This window comes from Phalaenopsis equestris, unplaced genomic scaffold (genome assembly GCF_001263595.1).
Source record: "Phalaenopsis equestris unplaced genomic scaffold, ASM126359v1 Scaffold000036, whole genome shotgun sequence".
Lineage (NCBI taxonomy): Eukaryota > Viridiplantae > Streptophyta > Magnoliopsida > Asparagales > Orchidaceae > Phalaenopsis > Phalaenopsis equestris.
This window is the reverse complement of record NW_018164478.1, coordinates 3,529,920-3,547,647: the sequence shown is the minus strand read 5'-3', so window position 1 is coordinate 3,547,647 and position 17,728 is coordinate 3,529,920. Positions and strand designations below refer to the sequence as shown.

Here is a 17,728-nt window from a genome sequence, read left to right as displayed (position 1 = left end):
AGCGGTTGGGGTTTCGGCAAGAAACACAGATTCATCGATACGAACTCGATGGAGCTGCGAATGCTCCCAAAAATCCCTAAACACATAAACTACTACAATCGAAAAAAGATTCAAGAAAAAATTCGGGAAAAAAAAAAAGATGGGAATCACCCCTCGACAGAGGGATCGATATCGAAAGGAATCATACCTAGAGATCAGAAGCATAGCAGAATCGCATTGTTTCGCGGCCCAGAGCTGGTTTGTAAGTCTCTTCCCGAAGCTTCCTGCTATCGCTCGCCCATTGGAACTGGCTGCTGCCATGCAATAGCCCACCAGATCGAATACTAATAGTTCCTGTCTTCCTGATAAACAGCAGGTGAAGAGGACTAAGCTAAGGCAGGTTAGCTCTGCCACAGAACCAGTATTTATAGCAACAGCCACGCAAACGAACTTTCCCATAAAACCCCTGTAGCTTGTAATTTTTTCTAGAGATGAGTTAGGGATAGTTTGGTAACTAGGCGAAAGGATAAAAAATATCCCAATAATTTTTTACTTTTAGGGATATTAATAGAGCAAGGAATTCCTTTTAGGCTCGTTAAATTACATAAATAATTTTTTTTGTGCAATTAGTCGAACACCAATTAAGATTTGTTTGTTCGTGTTCGACTCTTTTAGCTCGAAATAATTACATATATAATTGATGAATAATTTTTTAAAATAATTTAATTATCTACGAGGATACAAAAATTTATAATCAATTAAAATTATAATTAAAAAATAGAATATAAATATATAAAATTATTTTTAAAAGATGTTTAATCTCGCTGCAATCATTGAAATCATACGGTTATATGAAAGAAATCTTATTTAATAGTTTCTTATAACATTTATTTGGCCTAAAAAAATTATATTGTAGCATCAACTCCATTATTATAAAAGTGCTCCTCATTTTAATTCTTCCTTTTCATTTCACTAATAAATTCTGTATTTAGGGAGCATTTACATAAATATCACACAACTCTTATATATTTATAAATCTAACAAATAGATTTTAAAATTTACATGAAATACCACCAAACTTTTAATATCAAATCAAAAATATCACTATTACTAATTTTTTAAAAGTGAAATATGTTTTTAACATTTTATTGATATAAATCTAAATATTGAATTACTAAATATTAGATATGTGAATATATAGGAATTGTTGTATGTAACATAAATCCTATTTTTATTTATATATATATATTGACGGACGACTGCTTAGCTTCTAATGAAAATGCTCACTTTGAATCTCTTAATTTCTCATGCAAACACTCAGCTCACCTTGTTGTAGCACTGTGAGTTGGTGAGGATGTTTGAATTATTGAAATTATTATATATATTATTATATTAATATTATCATGCACACTTATTTAAGTTTAAAATATCTATTTGAGGATATTCCATTTCTATGCTTTGTTTTTGTTGCTTTTATATAGACGTTGCACAAGAGTTTAAAAGTCCAATCATATAAAGATGTCATATTCTACAATTTCAAAAAAGATATTTTAATTGCAGATGATTAAGCACCAATACATGTTTCTTGTGGAGAAGAAGAAGGTGGAATTCATTTTAGGCTATGTTGATGTCCTCCAGCTTGACAAATTGTTCTCGGCACCATACAATTTCGTCGTCAATGTTAGTTTCCCTCTTTCGTAGTCATCTTCTCTTTCTTTTCTTATTTTTTAGTTAGCTTTTGTATAGGGTTAGGTGCAGCAACTGTATATCCGGACGATGGTCAGACGAGTCATTGTACAATTCACAACAATATTACTATATTCAGGGCACCGTTCAAACGTGCAGTCAGTCATACATAATAATTTTCGCGAAACATGAGCTTTTGAGCTAGTCAAAATGTCGCTTAATCATGCAATGCACATTGAGAAAAGCTTGTTAGAAACCATACTGAAAATTTACATCTTTATTTGATTAATGTTCCTGTAAATATGTCGAGCTAAAAAGGACAAAAAAAAGAATAACAATAAGGAAAATATGGTAAAATATAATATTTTCAATAATGAAAAAAAAAATCTTTATTTATAAATGCTATAAACTTCCGATAAATGTTGTATATATGATAACATTAATATTATAATATAATAATTTCAATAATTGCAAAATCTCCCACAAACTTAAAAGTATTACAACAAGGTGTGTTGTGAGTTTGAGGGGGCAATCCGCTATATTTAAAGTTCTGGATGATTATTATGTAAAAATGTCAAAAAAAAAACAACAAAACATGGAGTTTTGTGCCGCTGTTGTATTGGACAAACAAGAAAGAAACACTGCTGAAATAAAGAAGAGAGAAAACAACTCTGAAAATATATAGTACTTTGTCCTGACAGCATTTTACCAACCTGCTTGGCCCTATGTGCTTCATGGATTGGGCTTAGAGGTAGGTTTGTTCTGATCTGCTGCTGCTTTCTTCTCTCCTTCAGCACTCTTCTTTTTGTCTTTCCTTTCCCTTTTCTTTAAAGCATTCATGTGTGCTTTCAGAACAGTTGCATATGACGCTTGGAAACGAAGGTAATCTTTTGCGGCGAGCTGAAAGAAAAATTTAGAAGTTCAACATTCAAGTAAAGAGAATGATGCATAAATCAAGTTTGCGATTCAATGTAGGCTAGGCTCGAGCTCGAGTAATTAGTTGAGTACAAGCACGAAGTAAAGGATTACAGTAGAGCTCGAGTAATGAGTTGAGTACAAGCACGAAGTAAAGGATTACAATAGTCACAACTTATTGAAGCCCCTTCACAAATCTTTGATAATTTCATATGTATATGCAGCCTGATATTTTGGCCATGCTTTCCATGAACCTTTCCCTATCATAGGTTTTATTGCTCCCTAAAAGTCTAAATTACCCCTTCATCATTATTCTTCTCCATGCATTACTAGAGCTTGCTAGCACAAGAGAAATCATTTTAATCCTAGTAAACACTTAAATCCATTACTGCGGCTCTTTAGCTTCTCTTTTCAAACATGTTTTTTAAATGAAACATTCATCATCATCATTAGCTTTGTCCCAAATATTAAAGAAAGGTCTATGATTACTCATTTTCAGTTCAGTTTTGCTAAATAGTGCCTGATATTTTGGCCATGCTTTCCATGAACCTTTCCCTATCATAAGTTTTATTGCTCCCTAAAAGTCTAAATTACCCCTTCATCATTGTTCTTCTCCATGCGTTACTAGAGCTTGCTAGCACAAGAGAAATCATTTTAACCCTAGTAAACACTTAAATCCATTACTGCGGCTCTTTAGCTTCTCTTTTCAAACATGTTTTTTAAATGTAACATTCATCATCATCATTAGCTTTGTCCCAAATATTAAAGAAAGGTTTATGATTACTCATTTTCAGTTCAGTTTTGCTAAATAGTGCCTAAGGTGTTAAGTTAAACCTACCAATATAAACCTTAGGTCTACCCTTCTTCTTAATCCTCAGTTGCTAAATCTAATGGATGCATTTTACTCTTCATTTCACATATTCAAACCACTTTTTATTTTCAATGATTTTAATTTAATAGATGACATTCCAATCATTGCTTGAATATAATTAATCTATAATTTAATCTTTTCATTCGATCAAGCATCCATCTTAACATTCAAATTTCTGGCACGCTCAAGTTATACCAATGACTTTTGATGGTTAAAAATTGGGATTATCAAACTAGTGCAGAATTAAGCTACTTGCATAAGTTGAACAATAGATACTTGCCAGTACTCTTTCTCGTAAACTTGAAAAAGTTGAACAAGTCTCCCGGCGGGGGGGCCCCCGCCCGCCCTTTTTTGCCAACACAACCCCCCCCCCCCCCCCCCCCCCAAAAAAAAAAAAAAAACTTATTGTACCAATTACAAGTGAGTTTGATGTTTGGTCCAATAGGCCTAACCATAATCGTATTCAGCTCAACTTTTATATGGCATCCACAGTTAAATACAAGTAATCTACAGACCAAGTTATTCGGGGCATCAAAACTTCTAAGGCACACATTTTATGAGGGATTGGAAAAAGGTATGCATAATACAAATGGCAAATATGAATGTAAATGAGTTGAGTTGAGCTTGAGTCACCCTCCACTTGAGCTTAAGGTCAATTAATTAATTAAGGTTCAAGATTAAACTTAAGCTCAATTAAGCAAGTTTGAGCAGACACATTGATTATGAAATAGACAAGAAGATTAAGGGTTTTGTTTTCGGCGCGGTGCGGCGGGAGGCCGCAGAATAGGATCGTTTGGCGCGGCGTTCCACTCGCGGCGGCCGCGAATCTGAGGGAAAAGGCGGCCACGGGTGAGACCCTGCGGTCCGCGATATTGCTCTAGTATCGCTCCAACTTTTTACTCCCCTACCCTTCCTCCATTCGATCCCGCCTTCACCTGCCCTGCCGAGTGCGAGCTTCCTCTGCCGATTGGAAACACGTGCCAGCATTCAAAGAGTCGGTAAATCAAGATCTTTCTTCTTCTTCGAGTCTGTTCTCTCTTGCGAGTAAGAATGGGAAAATTAGAGTATCTAGCAATGAAAACGGATCAAATCAGCAGCGATCTCATTAATTCAGATCTACGTGAGCTCGGTATGGCTGCCAAGAACCTCGCTGATCATGCCTTCATGCTCAGAAGCGGCCTCCATTATTCTCCCAGTAAGCGACCTCCATTATTTTTTTCACAAGCTATCTCTGTTATTCTACCAGTAACCCTTAAATTGAAGTTTGTGGTTGTATCTTTAGGTTTCCATTATTCTCCCAATACCCCGATTTCCACAAGATATCAAAGGTTGTGGCTCTGAATGAGATAAAAATGAAAGTAAAATTATTGATGTATCAAATTCTTTTTTATTTTGCTTTTCTCTAGTAAGTAATCTGGCATGTGGAAACAGAGATTGAAGTGTTCTTTTCGTAAGAGCATCCTTTGCATTTCTTTTGATTAACATCAATTGTGTTTTTGAGTTTACAACTTGTATGCATTTTCATTTTCTTTTAGATTGATTGTTCTTGCTGGTTTACTAAAATTTAAGCAAGTAAAGAGGAAAGAAGTTTTTATTTGATGTCGTTGCAGGAATTGAAAACATAATTGAGCAAGTATTGGGCATTTACATACTTAGCACAGAATTCTTATATTTTTACATGCCTTATGTATCCTAGTTTTGGTTCCCTGTTATTTTCTGCTTCTGTTGTTTGCTGTTAGTTGTTTTGTCAGCCCTGATCTGGTTGCTATGTCATTTGTTTCAATGAGTTGAATGAAATGCTTTCTCAAATATTGTTGTCATGGAAGAATCTTCCTTCGTAATTTGCCATTCCAGTTGAATGTTGGCTTTATTTTCTGATGCAGAAGTTTTCTTCTTGCACACAACATAGCACAACATAACTAAACAAAGCAGGTTTCTTCATTGCATCTTTTAACACGTACATATTTCCTTGTTATGAATGCAGGTGGAGTGTTTGGATTTCAGTGATAATGTAAACTTTTTTATTAATGCTAATTTACATCATTTTCTATCATCAAAATGCAGCTCAAAAATAATTGGAGTTTCTTTTCCCTCATGCACTTGAATACTTTTTATTACCACTTTCTCAAATAAAGTTATGCAAGGCAGCCTATTTGCAGAACACATGTTTTGGAATTTTTGAAAGGTATACAAATGCATTGGGTTGATTCAGTATTATTGCATCCATCATGAAAATGATTGAATTTTTTTGATTTACATACATACCATCATTGCCTAATTTAGCTTGAATTTAGCACTTTTCCCATACCACTTCTTAAGATTTACATGCATCACATTTATGCTTCCTCTCTTTTATAAAATTGCTGCATCTCTTTTATAAAATTGCTGTTCCTCTCTTTTATAAAATTGCTGCAGATGTTTCAGTGGTATGGGAAAAGTGCAGTTGTCTGAGTAGTTGTTTTGAGCTCTTTTTTATTTGTGTGATGCAGTTGTCCTTACTTTATGCTGATGGGCAAGATGGTATGTATGTATATTTTCCTAAAATTAAGTAGTATGGTGGCATATACTTTGTAAAAATTAAAGTTTAGGTGTTAGATATGTGGATACATAAGAATTAAATGGTATGTATGTAAATCTTCCTAAAATTTATCGATCTCCTAAGTGGATACATAAGAATTAAGTGGTACGCAGGTCATGATCATATTTCCTATGATTCCCTTAATAAGGGAATCAACAAGATTTATGAAGTAGACTTCCCAAAAGGTCCTTTGATTCTAGGCTTATCCAAACCCTGCTGGATAATAGAAATCTTGGCAATGAAAGCAGCATCCTGTTCCCCAACCAAATGTTGCAGCTTGTAACCATCCCAGCCATTCACATTCCAACAGTCAGCCACTTTGAGAGTAATGTCCATAGGCCATCATACCGATCAGCCAAAGCCCCTTGCCCAATCCAGTCTTCATACCAAAAATTGACATTATCATGTCCCTACTACCAAGTCATCAAATTTTCAGTCTCCTTAGCCATCGTCAGCATCTCCTTCCAGATCCGGGAGTCTTTCACATTGTGGGTAATGGATTCATTACATGTGTTTTTAAATACCATATTTCCTATGATATTTCCTATGGTTAAAGTGTTATGTATGCAGTTGTCCTTAATTTATGTTGATGGGCAAAATGGTATGTATGTAAATCTTCCTAAAATTACGTAGTATGGTGGCATATACTTTGTAAAAATTATGTGATGCAGTTGTCCTTTGATTCTAGGTAATCTACTCATTACATTGTTTTTAAATACCATATTTCCTATGATATTTCCTATGGTTAAATCTATTCATTGCAGTGCTAGTTTTTGTAAGTAGCAATGTTTAAGTGTTATGTATGCAGTTGTCCTTACTCTATGCTGATTGGCAAGATGGTATGTATGTAAATCTTCCTAAAACATGTGGCCTACGAGGCTTGATTAAGAGAAAATGCACCAATTTGCTATGAAAATAAGAGCAGAGTTTGTAGAAGAAGATATTGTTGATGCTGCTATTATTGTGTTTCCTTCTGGGGATGCTAAAGCTTTTACCTCTCGTATCTCCTTTACTTCAAGAGCTTCTCTTTATTATAAATGAAATTTTAAGCATCTCTGTTGCTATTAATTCTACTTGCTGTGAATAATTATTTGGGAAAAAGGAGAAAAATATTTAGAATATCAATTTATTATTTTTTTGAATGGGCGAGGCATCGAGGATGGACTTGTCAGGAGCTTCTTACTCCTCAGGCAATCCGTAGACAACCATGCTATGAGACAAGGGTGTGAGCTCTACAAAATGAATGACAAGGTTTATGTGTTTCCATCGTTGGAAGTGCCTATCATTTCTTCAGCATCTTCATTTGAAGATATGTAAATACATAAAAATTGTGCTCAATCTACTCTTCTTTGTTTTAATTAATGTAATCTTTACTTTCATCTTTTTTTGAAATATCCGAAACAATACCATATTTTTAATGTAATATTTATCTGTTGTTTACTATTGCATTTTATTATGCGACCCAATTCTTTCATTAGACCTCTAAAGTAATATGTAAATATTCGTAAAACTTTAAAGTTTATGTGTTAGATATGTAAATATATAAAATTGTGTTGCATATGTGTTTTTATTCCTAAACAGAAGTTCTAAACACTTCTGGGCCTTACTGAAGTTCCAAAATTATGATTGTTATACTCTTTTTTTCAACAGTTCTACTAAACATGGGCAGTATGGTCTTTTTTCCACAAACAGCTGTCGGACAGCTGGTTTGACACAGCTGCACCAAACAGACAATCAGCTTCCCCACAGCTGCTTCCTTGCAGCAGCTTCCTGGGGCAGCGCAGCTGCAGTTGAAAAGCTGAGAAGCTACAACTGCCCCAAACAGAGCCTAAATTCAAATATCGATCATAAGATAATGATAAAAAAAATAATAAATTAGAGATGAATTGACAAGAATTCAAAATGAGACAAAAAATATTTTAATAACTTATATTTAAACCATTAAATTGTAAAAAATTGCAAAAGTATTTTATCATAATAATTTTTAAATGACTCGGCTCATGAGCTAATGGGTTGAGCTAGGGCTAACTCAAACTTAGCTTATTAACTCATCAAACTCGACTCACAGCCCATTTATAGTCAAGCCAAGCCATATGAAAGTCTGCTTTAATTAATTAAGCAGCCTAATGGCAAAAGCACCAATTTTGTCATTCAAACATTTAAAATACTCTAGCCAGAGCTAAGAATAAATGCCAGAGCTAAGAATAAATTTGTTGAAAAAAAAAAAAACATTAGATAAAAACAAATAAAGAAAAAGATTAAGTACAAATATGAGAAATAAGAGTAACAATCTAAACTACTACCTGAGATCTGGCGTGATATTCTCCTAATACTGAATCCTGGCCTTTCAATTAATCTAATACTATTAAATCTTATCCTTTAATTTATTTTTAACTCATGATCATATCACATCCCTTTCACATGGCGTAGTTTCAAGTTAAATGCTATACATGATAAAATCATAATGCAAACAAACTAAATACAAAATTTTATGCTAATAATAGGAGGAAACCCATTAAACCAAATTACAAAATTTAAACATAAGAAACACTTTCACTACTTCGTGATCTTCCAATGTCTATGCAATCCATCCATCCATCATGCATACATAAATATTGCATTCATCCATGCAAGCATGCATAATCTTTGTACAAAGCACATAAATATATAAGGGGCGAAGCAAGTAAAACATACAGCTAAAAACAAACATGCATGCATGCCAAATACCAATAATGATAAGTAAAGAACGATTACAAGAATCAAAATATAAATTATAAATCACACAGATCTGCAAACCCACTATTTTCACCAAATCTGACATTTTCGGATTGTTCTAAACCTTATTTAGCAGAACTGTGAGCAATTGTGTCATGTAATATCGTTGCTCAAATACAAAGAATTTGTTCATGTAATTTGTAAGATCGAATTACAGCGATATTAGAATGAAAGCTTCAATATCTAAGAGATAATTCAAGTTGAACAAGAAAACATGAAAAATAACACTTTCTCCAGTGCATAAAAAATCCTTGAGCATCCTGTGAAAGCATAAGCAATCAGTTGTAATGATATACATAAAGTTCAGAACATGCTAGGAATACTAATTATTTGCACATAATAAATGGAAGAACAGTACCGAAGTGGAGATGGTTTTCTTTGCATCAGTGGCACGGACAAGACACCTATATTCAATGACTTCACCAGCAGACTCCAACTTCTTCCTCTTGGCCTTGGGTTTCATGGATGCTTAAACAATGAAGCATTAAGATATTAGTTTTCACATGAAACAAAGGTGCTTACAAAATAAACAAAATGATTTTTCTGCTGAATGAAGAAGGAAAGAATCAAGACGTACATCTTTTAAAAGTAACCCAAACAGAGCCCTTCTCTTTGGTTCTCTCATACATGTTGGTCAGCTCATTAAGAAAAGGGTCTGGTTGCAAAAGAACCTGGAATAATAATAATAACAAAAAAAAAAAAGAATCCTCGAAAGTTACACAACTCAACAGTTATGATACATTTTTACGTTTTAACCCAAATTTTATTAACTCAAACTGTCAATGTAGAAATCACTTTCCATGCCTCCATGTAGGTCTACTTTGCCGTTCAAACATGAAAACACATAATAAAAGTACTCAGAAGTTCTAAATGAAGTTTTGCATCACAAAAAGTATTAGCAAGGGGAACCAATATTCCTGTAACAAAGTAAATTGTGATTTACTAGTAGTTATGAAATAGCAGGTAGCCAAAACAATAAAATTTGGCATCAATGTACCTACGGCGTTATTATTTACCAAGCAAATTTGGGCATAATTGCTCTACAATATATAGAGAAATACAAAAGACGTTTCTTTAAACTTTATAAGACATCTTAGGTATCCATCGTCAATAGTAGAGATGATTTTATCTCCAATGATAGCTGTAAAAATAAGATTAGTATGAAAGTTTGGAAGTTTTGTAAATGATAAATGTTGAGTGTGGATCTCAATGGAGGAGCTAAAAGGTAGAAGAATTTAGGCATTGAATGTTCATGGTGTAAACTCTAGTCTTTTTTTATCACTAGTAAAAAAACAAGGGTAATGAGATGAAAAATAAAAAAATTGAGAGAGAGGAATGAATGACATCGAGGGAGGAGAAAAAAGAGAAGACTGCAAAAAAGAATATACCATTTTTTAATTTCTTAATGAATAGATATAAAGAAAATACAAATTGTGAAATGTCAAGCAATTCCAAATAATTCAGCACTCATAAAATCTAAATAATCAATTTTTAGAAACAAAGAAACTGCTTCCAAAATAAGTAAAAAAAGACTCATTCATACATCCTAAAAGATGATAGAAAACGCATCAAATTCAGATCAAAATCCAACCATGATAAGTTTGTTGAACTCAAAAGAACCTATATCAGTTCAACCCGCTGTAATAATGGGCAAATCCTACTATTATCAATTGCAGTTATTCCAATCCTCCGAGATAATCAAAGTCCTAAGCCCCATCATTAGCCGCAAAATCATCATAATTAACAACTAATCATTAGCTAGAGCTTACTTAATGAGATAAAAAACCTTACTACTTTCTTCTCCTTTGTTTTCTTAGCACATAAGAAGTTTGATATCTAGTTCACTGGCCTAAAGTGGATGCTTTAAGCTCGAAAAAAAAGTAAAGAAGTTGCAACCCTGACATGTAGCACCTTTGGAAGAGGAAATAGGTACACATCACCTAGAATAAGATGGAAGATGTAAAATTCAAGCAGTTACGTAAAAAATGGAAACTCGTGCTCACTATATGCCTTAAAGATTCTGTGAAAATATAAATAAGCATCTCATGTCCAACAGATAATAGCTCGCATATGAAATCTCTAATAAGTATTTGCAGTCATGGGAATGCTTGGATCCCCATGCAATATTGTCCAATCAACCCGACCAAGTTCTACACTGTTGACTGGATTCTATTGATTCTAGGATTTTATTGTATCAATGTTTACGTGAAAAACAGGAATACGGTTATAAAATATACATTCATATCACATTTAACTATGTAGATTTGGCAGTTCAAGTAGATACTCATTTGTTTTCGGCTCAAGTGATGCCTCTCCTACTTGGCCTCACTCTCTTCTTCCCATCTCCTATATTTCCACTCTCCTTCGCTCTTTTGGATATATTCTTTTTGTCTGTCTCCATCCTTCTACTCCGATTGAGTCCTAATAAAACTCTTCACTCTATTTTCTCTCTCTACACATTTTCTGGTCAACTTCAAGTTTGGTGTGATCTACAAAAATCCAAAATGATAATTCAACAAGCAAAATCATGTTCCAACAGCAACATTAATATGTTCGAGATTAAATCATCATCATAATGATTAGCCTTTTATCCAAGGTATTGGGGAAGGTGGAATTACCCCTCCACTTATTCCAATAATATAATAAATGTTCACTCTATTATGCATTATTTTAGAACAACTTCTAATCATGATACGTTAGAGATCTTGGTACAAATTATTGGGGCCCGTATGGCATTCCAAAAGGGGAGAAGGCAAGTTAACAAAAAATAATTGGAGAACCAATTTGAGTAATTAGATATTTGAATGGTCTAAAATCATAGGTTTACAAAAGGTTTCTAGGAGCTCGCATCCAATTTCTTTTTCCACGGCCTAAAAATGAGAGCTTATGCATGATGAGAATTAGCAGATCTAACAACAGAATAAAACGGAATAATTATAAGCAACAATCATTCTAAGCAATAATTTGATAGCACAAAAGAAGAAGACCATAAGACAATAGTTAAGCTTCAAAGTAAAAAAGAGTAATGGATGGGATGCATCATGCATGATATCATAACTTCTAAAATTCATTATACAAAAGAAACATGAGTAAACAATGTGCTAATAGGGTTGGATCTCGGGTTGGAACGAAACGTGAAATGAGCTACTAGAATCGAGCATGAGCCACTAGAATCGAACGTGAAATTGCGCTTAGAATCGAACATGAGCTACTAGGGTTGGAACGAAACGTGAAATAGATCAAAATCTACAAAATAACGCTGCGGATTTTAAACATGACCGAGGAATAATTCATGTAGTATACCATTTCTTCTTCGAGACAACGAGAGGGCTGGATCTCAGGAAGGACGGCAGCCCTTCGATAACGATGGCGCCAGCGGCGTCTAAACGTAAATACCACTCAATACTTTGTATTTACAAAAAAAAAAAGCACCTAAATTAATTGCGACTCTCTATATTCTATATATTATATATTTTTACGTTATATAAAAAAATTTAAGCGGCATTAATTTTAAAAGTTAATATATATATTTAAAATTAATATTTATCAATTATAATTATAATCAATTATATAGTCGCATTTAGTTTAGGTGTTTTTTTTTGTAAATACTCAAATGTTGAGTGGTATTTATGTCAATCCTCCATTCCGAAAAACCCTAGCAGCTTTTGGTAGATCGCTCGCGCTCGTTATAGAAGAGCTGCCGTCCTTCTTGAGATCCAGCCCTCTCGTTATCTCAAAGAAGAAATGATATACGATAAATATTAATTTTAAATAATTATATTAACTTTTAAAATTAATGCCGCATAAATTTTTTATATCATGTAAAAACATATAATATATAGAATATAGAGAGTGGCATTTAGTTTAGGTGATTTTTTTGTAAATACTAAGTGTTAGAGTGGTATTTATGTCAATCCTCCGTTCCTCCGAAAAACCCTAGCAGCTATATTAGACGCCGCTCGCGCCTCGTTGCAGAAGAGCTGCCGTCCTTCCTGAGATCCAGCCCTCTTGTTGTGTTGTCTCAAAGAAGAAATGGTATACTACATGAATTATTCCTCGGTCATGTTTAAAATCCGCAGCGTTATTTTGTAGATTTTGATCTATTTCACGTTTTTTCGCATCCAGGCGCCAAAGAAGGAGAAGGCTCCGCCTCCGGCCTCCAAGCCGGCGAAGTCTGGTGGAGGAAAGCAGAAGAAGAAGGTTGGTTATTCTTTCCTTCATCCGTGTTGCTCTTTTTTTTTTTTTTGGCTTGGATTTTGTTTATCGCAGCGATCCAGTTTCCATATCCAACAAACTGCAAATATTATTTTTTAATTTTAAATCTTCCGTTCGTGTTGTGATTTGTTATTTTTGGGCGTGCAGAAGTGGAGCAAGGGAAAGCAAAAGGAGAAGGTGAATAATGCTGTTCTGTTTGATCAAGCAAGCTATGATAAGATGCTTACAGAAGTTCCCAAGTATAAGATGATTACACCATCCGTATTATCCGATAGATTGAGGGTATGGTCTTCATCGAATTTTCTACTTGTTTTTCATTCTCTGTAAGGTTTATAGCAAATTTGCTTATTTTTTTAACAGTAATTAGGTTTTACCCGGCCGTAGATTTTGCTGTCCAAGCTTGATAATTATGTTGCATATCAGTGAAATTTTTTGAGTTTTAGTAGATGATGAGATTCTGGAGAGAAGGGATCTGTTACAGTATTATGTTTTATCTGTTTAGGAAGATTTCGCAAGCCATGGTTGAAATTTGAGAATTTTTTCTCTATGCCTAACATGTGAGGTTTAAATTTTATTGTAGAGTTGAAATATGTATCAACAGATAGGTATTGTAGCTATGCACATATGTGAAATTTTTGTAGATTTACAAGGTTTATTTTACTGCAATGTGAATTTTTTCTAGCAATATTTCGGAATATTTACGTACAATCCACTCAATTCTTATGCATTTACATTTATATTACCTAAACTTTAACATATACATACATACCGCCTTATTTATGCATGAGAATGTGTATTTCACTCTTTAAAAAACTTAAAATTATGGTATTTCTTATGCTACATGAAAGATTTGGGTTGTATAAATGTAAAAAAAGCAAATTTTAGGTGTTACAAATGTAAATACATAAGAATTGGGCGGCATGTATCTAAATGTTGCTTTTAGTTTTTTGAAGCAAGTGTATTTCGTGTCGATTCATGATATGTTGTATAAGTTAGATAGTTTATAAAATAGTGAAGATACATTTTAAAAATCCTGAACATGTCTGAATGCATTGCTAAGGCTGGATTGTGTTGTAGGGATTCAAAAATTGAAGTTTATCAAACCTTCTTTCATGGCATAGATAGTAAGAAAGTGAAAAGAAGTAATATATTTTTGTTTTTTGAAATATCTCATAATGTCTAGCTTGTCTGCATCGATACTTGCACAATGTGTGAGGTGACTTTTAAAGATTCTCATGTTGTTTGAACGGCCTATTTTTTTCTTTTTTCCCTTGTATGTCTCACACCTCTTACTTTAGAAGGGCGTACAGTTGAGTCAATGTCTGCATGCCTTCATAATAGTAGGTCCGTGCATGTTCTTCGTTGGAGGCAGCATTGGATAATTAGGAATTGTATAAAGAGTATTTAGCTGCTACTGGAATTATTGGTGCTCTTTCTGTTGTGATTTTCATTACTGTTATTTCCATTCCATGTATTTGCAAAATCAAATTTTCACCACTTTTGGGTTTTCAATTGCGCTTAGATTCAGGTGCCTCTTAGCATTTATGATATTTAAGTGTTTAAGTGGATGTATTTTGGACAAATTGTTATGCTTAGCCATCTAAATGTTTCCTATTTTTATTTTGATCTGCGGCAAAGAGAGATATTAATTGCTTTTATAAAATAAAGAGGCATTGACAGAAATACCACATAATTCCTATGTATTTTCATATCCAGAACCTAAATTTTGATTTTTACATCACATCGAAAATACCACCATTACTAGCTTTTTTTAAAACCATAGTATACATTTTCAAATTGGAGCAAAGCGGTATAGATGTAAAGATTAAAGTTTTGGTGTTAGACATGTAAATACATAGGAACTGTGTGGCATGCGCTTAACTCTTCCTAAAATAAAATCTTATACTAACTTCTTTGCCATTTTTGTAACCATTTAATTATCAGATGTGAGGTATGATTGTTTTTCTAATAGCTGTTATTTTCCCTCTGTCACTCATCCTAGAAACAAATCCCTTTGTTTGTTTATATATTCTTTTAATATTGAGATATGCATGAGGATGAAAATAATCTCAAAAGTGAAAATAAGAGTTGATTTTTTAACATGATATAGTAGCGGACTCTTTCTCTCTAAGATTAAATTTACGGCTATTGTGTTTTCATCTATTAATATATTGTGCATAAGTTGGGTCTGTTTGGTTTTGTGGTTGGAAACAACTTTTAGCAACCAGATTTGTTAGACCTTTTTTAATAGGAAATGCTACTTATTAAAAATATATATTTTTTTTTTCCTACATTATTTATAACTATTTTTACAAACAGTCACAGCTATGCAAATATATCTGTGAAAATAGTTGCAGAATTCTTTTTCGCAAAAAGCAGATTTTTTAAAGAACTCTTTCAAAAAAACTGGTCAATTATTTTTTTGGGTTATTTACATACAAGACACTTGAAACATTAGAATTTACTTTTCTAACACCTAATTTATTTTATTTACTCTTTAATACCCCAAATAAAACATTTCATTTCCCCCCTTTATTCCCATCATCTTCATAGCTAAAAAAGCCCCTAAGAGCCCCAATTTACAAAATTATCTCCACTGAAACATCTCTCCTATCAATCAGGCTTCATTATATTTCATCATACTTGTAATGGCCGCCTTACAAACTAACAAATTATAATTACTGGCAGATAAAATTACAATTAAATAGCTTCATGAAGTTGTACTAGGTTCCACTAGATTTAAATGTGTAGAGATAACTTGCTCGACAAGCTTTTAAGCCAAATATGTTTTCGCAAGCTAACATGTATCCTATAAACCAAACTTATCCAAATAAAAAGAGAATACAATCATTACCTGATGTAAACTTCAGTCCATTTATATTATGCAAGAAATTTATATTAATTGCCGCAACAGTGTAGGGGCATTCTAGATATTATTTTAAATGAATGAAGAGAGAGTAGAATTTAGTAAAATATCTAATAATTCATGACAGTTTATACCCAAAGATTATTGATGAGAATAACCTCCCGCATAATGTCTATAATTTTTTTCTTATTGCACGATTGTGAAGTACTCAACATCGATTATTAGTTCTAGATTTTAAAATGAAGAGTTGTAAAATAAAGAATATTAGGAATCATCATTGTAGAATTATATGTGGGTACTTAAAAGACAAGTAAAATTATTCATATGAGTAAAATTCAAGATTTCAAAATTTGGGATGTTCATGAAGGAGCAAATTCTATGTGGGATAAAGTAACAAACACTATTAAACAAGTAACAAAAGTTTTACTTGGAGAATCAAAAGAAAAAACTTCTATGAATAAAACTTGGAGAATCAAAAGAAAAAGCTTCTATAAATAAAAAATTAATAATGTGAAAGAAAAAATAAAATACAATAAGTTATGTTATAAAAATTGGTTTAATTGTAAAAGCCTAGAGAACTGAGAAAATTGTCAAACGACCTGCAGGGAGTCTAAGAAAACAATTTGGTTTAATTGTAAAAGCTTAGAGAACTGAGAAAATTATCAAACGACCCGCAGGGAGTCTAAGAAAACAATTTGTGGTGCTAAAAATTCTAATTTTAGTGATCTTTATAATAGAGTTGATGTTAAGTAGGGTGAAAAATATATTGTATAAACTAGTCAAACAAAGATAAAATAAAAGTAAAGATTTAACTCAAGTAAAATGTATTAAAGATGACAATAAAAAATTGTTTTTCTTAGAAAAAGATATTCAAAACACGTGGGTGAGTTATTTTGATAATTTTTTTAATGAAGGTTCAGAAAATACGATCGATCTTAGTGATCTTAATATTGTTAATAATAATAAAATACTTCATTTTTACCGTCACATTAGTAAAAAAGAAGTTGAGTAGACTTTAAAAAAAATAAAGGGTGGAAAGTCTATAGGGCCTAATGATATTCCAATTGAAGTGTGGAAATATTTAGGAGATTTGGGTGTTTTTTGTCTTATTAAAGTCTTTAATATTATTTTAAAAACTAAAAAGACTCGTGACGAGTGGAGGAAAAGTATTTTGGTCTCCATTTTTAAGAATAAGGGGATGCTCAAGAGTATGTAAGTTATAGAGGAATTAAGTGGATGTGTCATACTTTATAATTATGAGAGAGGGTAATTGAACATAGGTTAAGACGTATTATAAAGATTTCTCGTAATCAATTTGGATTTATTTTGGGCAATGTTATCATGGAAGCTCTACATTTATTGAGAGGTTTGATGGAGATATTCAGAGATAATAAGGAGGATCTATATATGTTTTGTATTGATTTAGAAAAAGCTTACGATAAGGTTCCAAGAGATATCCTTTGGAGAGTTTTTAGAAGAAAGTTGTTGATACGTCTTATATTCAAGTCATGAAAGATATGTATACAAGAGCCGTTACTTATGTCGAATAGAAGGAGGATGAACCAAATATTTTCCTATTTTTGTTGGTTTACATCAGGGATCGGCTTTAAGCACATAGCCTTTTGCTTTAGTTATGGATGATCGTACTGGACACTCCGTGGTGTATGTTTTTTGCTGATGATATTCTTCTCGTGGATAAGATGAGAGAAAAAGTTGAGGAAAAACATGAATTATTGAGGTCTACCTTGGAGTTTAATGACCTTCGTTTGAGTATAATTAAAACTGAATACATGAAATGTAATTTTAGTTGTGGTAGCTCTAGTGACTGAAATGTAACTATGGG

The 17,728-nt window shown here is 32.9% G+C and overlaps 3 protein-coding genes across 3 annotated transcripts in view; 1 reads left to right on the top strand and 2 right to left on the bottom strand.

The window, feature by feature from the left end:
• Positions 1 to 475, bottom strand: part of LOC110018944 — a 4,201-nt gene extending 3,726 nt beyond the window's left edge. Inside the window, exon 1 of the mRNA XM_020716424.1 lies at positions 188 to 475. Coding sequence (XP_020572083.1) covers positions 188 to 438 — 251 coding nt within the window. The 5' untranslated portion in view covers positions 439 to 475. The remainder of the gene's footprint in view (positions 1 to 187) is intronic.
• Positions 476 to 2,287: 1,812 nt separating this feature from the next.
• LOC110018875 (signal recognition particle 14 kDa protein) lies at positions 2,288 to 12,190 on the bottom strand. The gene is made up of 4 exons (XM_020716340.1): positions 12,108 to 12,190; positions 9,382 to 9,475; positions 9,163 to 9,272; positions 2,288 to 2,565 (listed from the first exon to the last, which is right to left on the bottom strand). Exons 1-4 carry the CDS (start codon positions 12,108 to 12,110, stop codon positions 2,398 to 2,400), a joined length of 375 nt encoding a protein of 124 aa, XP_020571999.1. The 5' UTR covers positions 12,111 to 12,190; the 3' UTR covers positions 2,288 to 2,397.
• A 520-nt stretch (positions 12,191 to 12,710) lies between these two features.
• Positions 12,711 to 13,346, top strand: LOC110018787 (40S ribosomal protein S25-4-like). Its single transcript, XM_020716223.1, has 3 exons — positions 12,711 to 12,839; positions 12,930 to 13,004; positions 13,167 to 13,346. The coding sequence occupies exons 1-3, from the start codon at positions 12,837 to 12,839 to the stop codon at positions 13,344 to 13,346; spliced, it is 258 nt and encodes an 85-aa protein (XP_020571882.1). The 5' UTR covers positions 12,711 to 12,836.
• The last annotated feature ends 4,382 nt before the right edge of the window (positions 13,347 to 17,728 follow it).

What these genes read in the sequence shown, in the direction of transcription:
- LOC110018875 (XM_020716340.1), bottom strand. An exon ending in TTGGGTTACTTTTAAAAGAT is followed by an intron (nt 9,273 to 9,381) that starts GTACGTCTTGAT and finishes TCATTGTTTAAG; the next exon opens with CATCCATGAAACCCAAGGCC. An exon ending in AGAAAACCATCTCCACTTCG is followed by an intron (nt 2,566 to 9,162) that starts GTACTGTTCTTC and finishes TTTTTCTTTCAG; the next exon opens with CTCGCCGCAAAAGATTACCT.
- LOC110018787 (XM_020716223.1), top strand. An exon ending in GAGGAAAGCAGAAGAAGAAG is followed by an intron (nt 13,005 to 13,166) that starts GTTGGTTATTCT and finishes TTGGGCGTGCAG; the next exon opens with AAGTGGAGCAAGGGAAAGCA.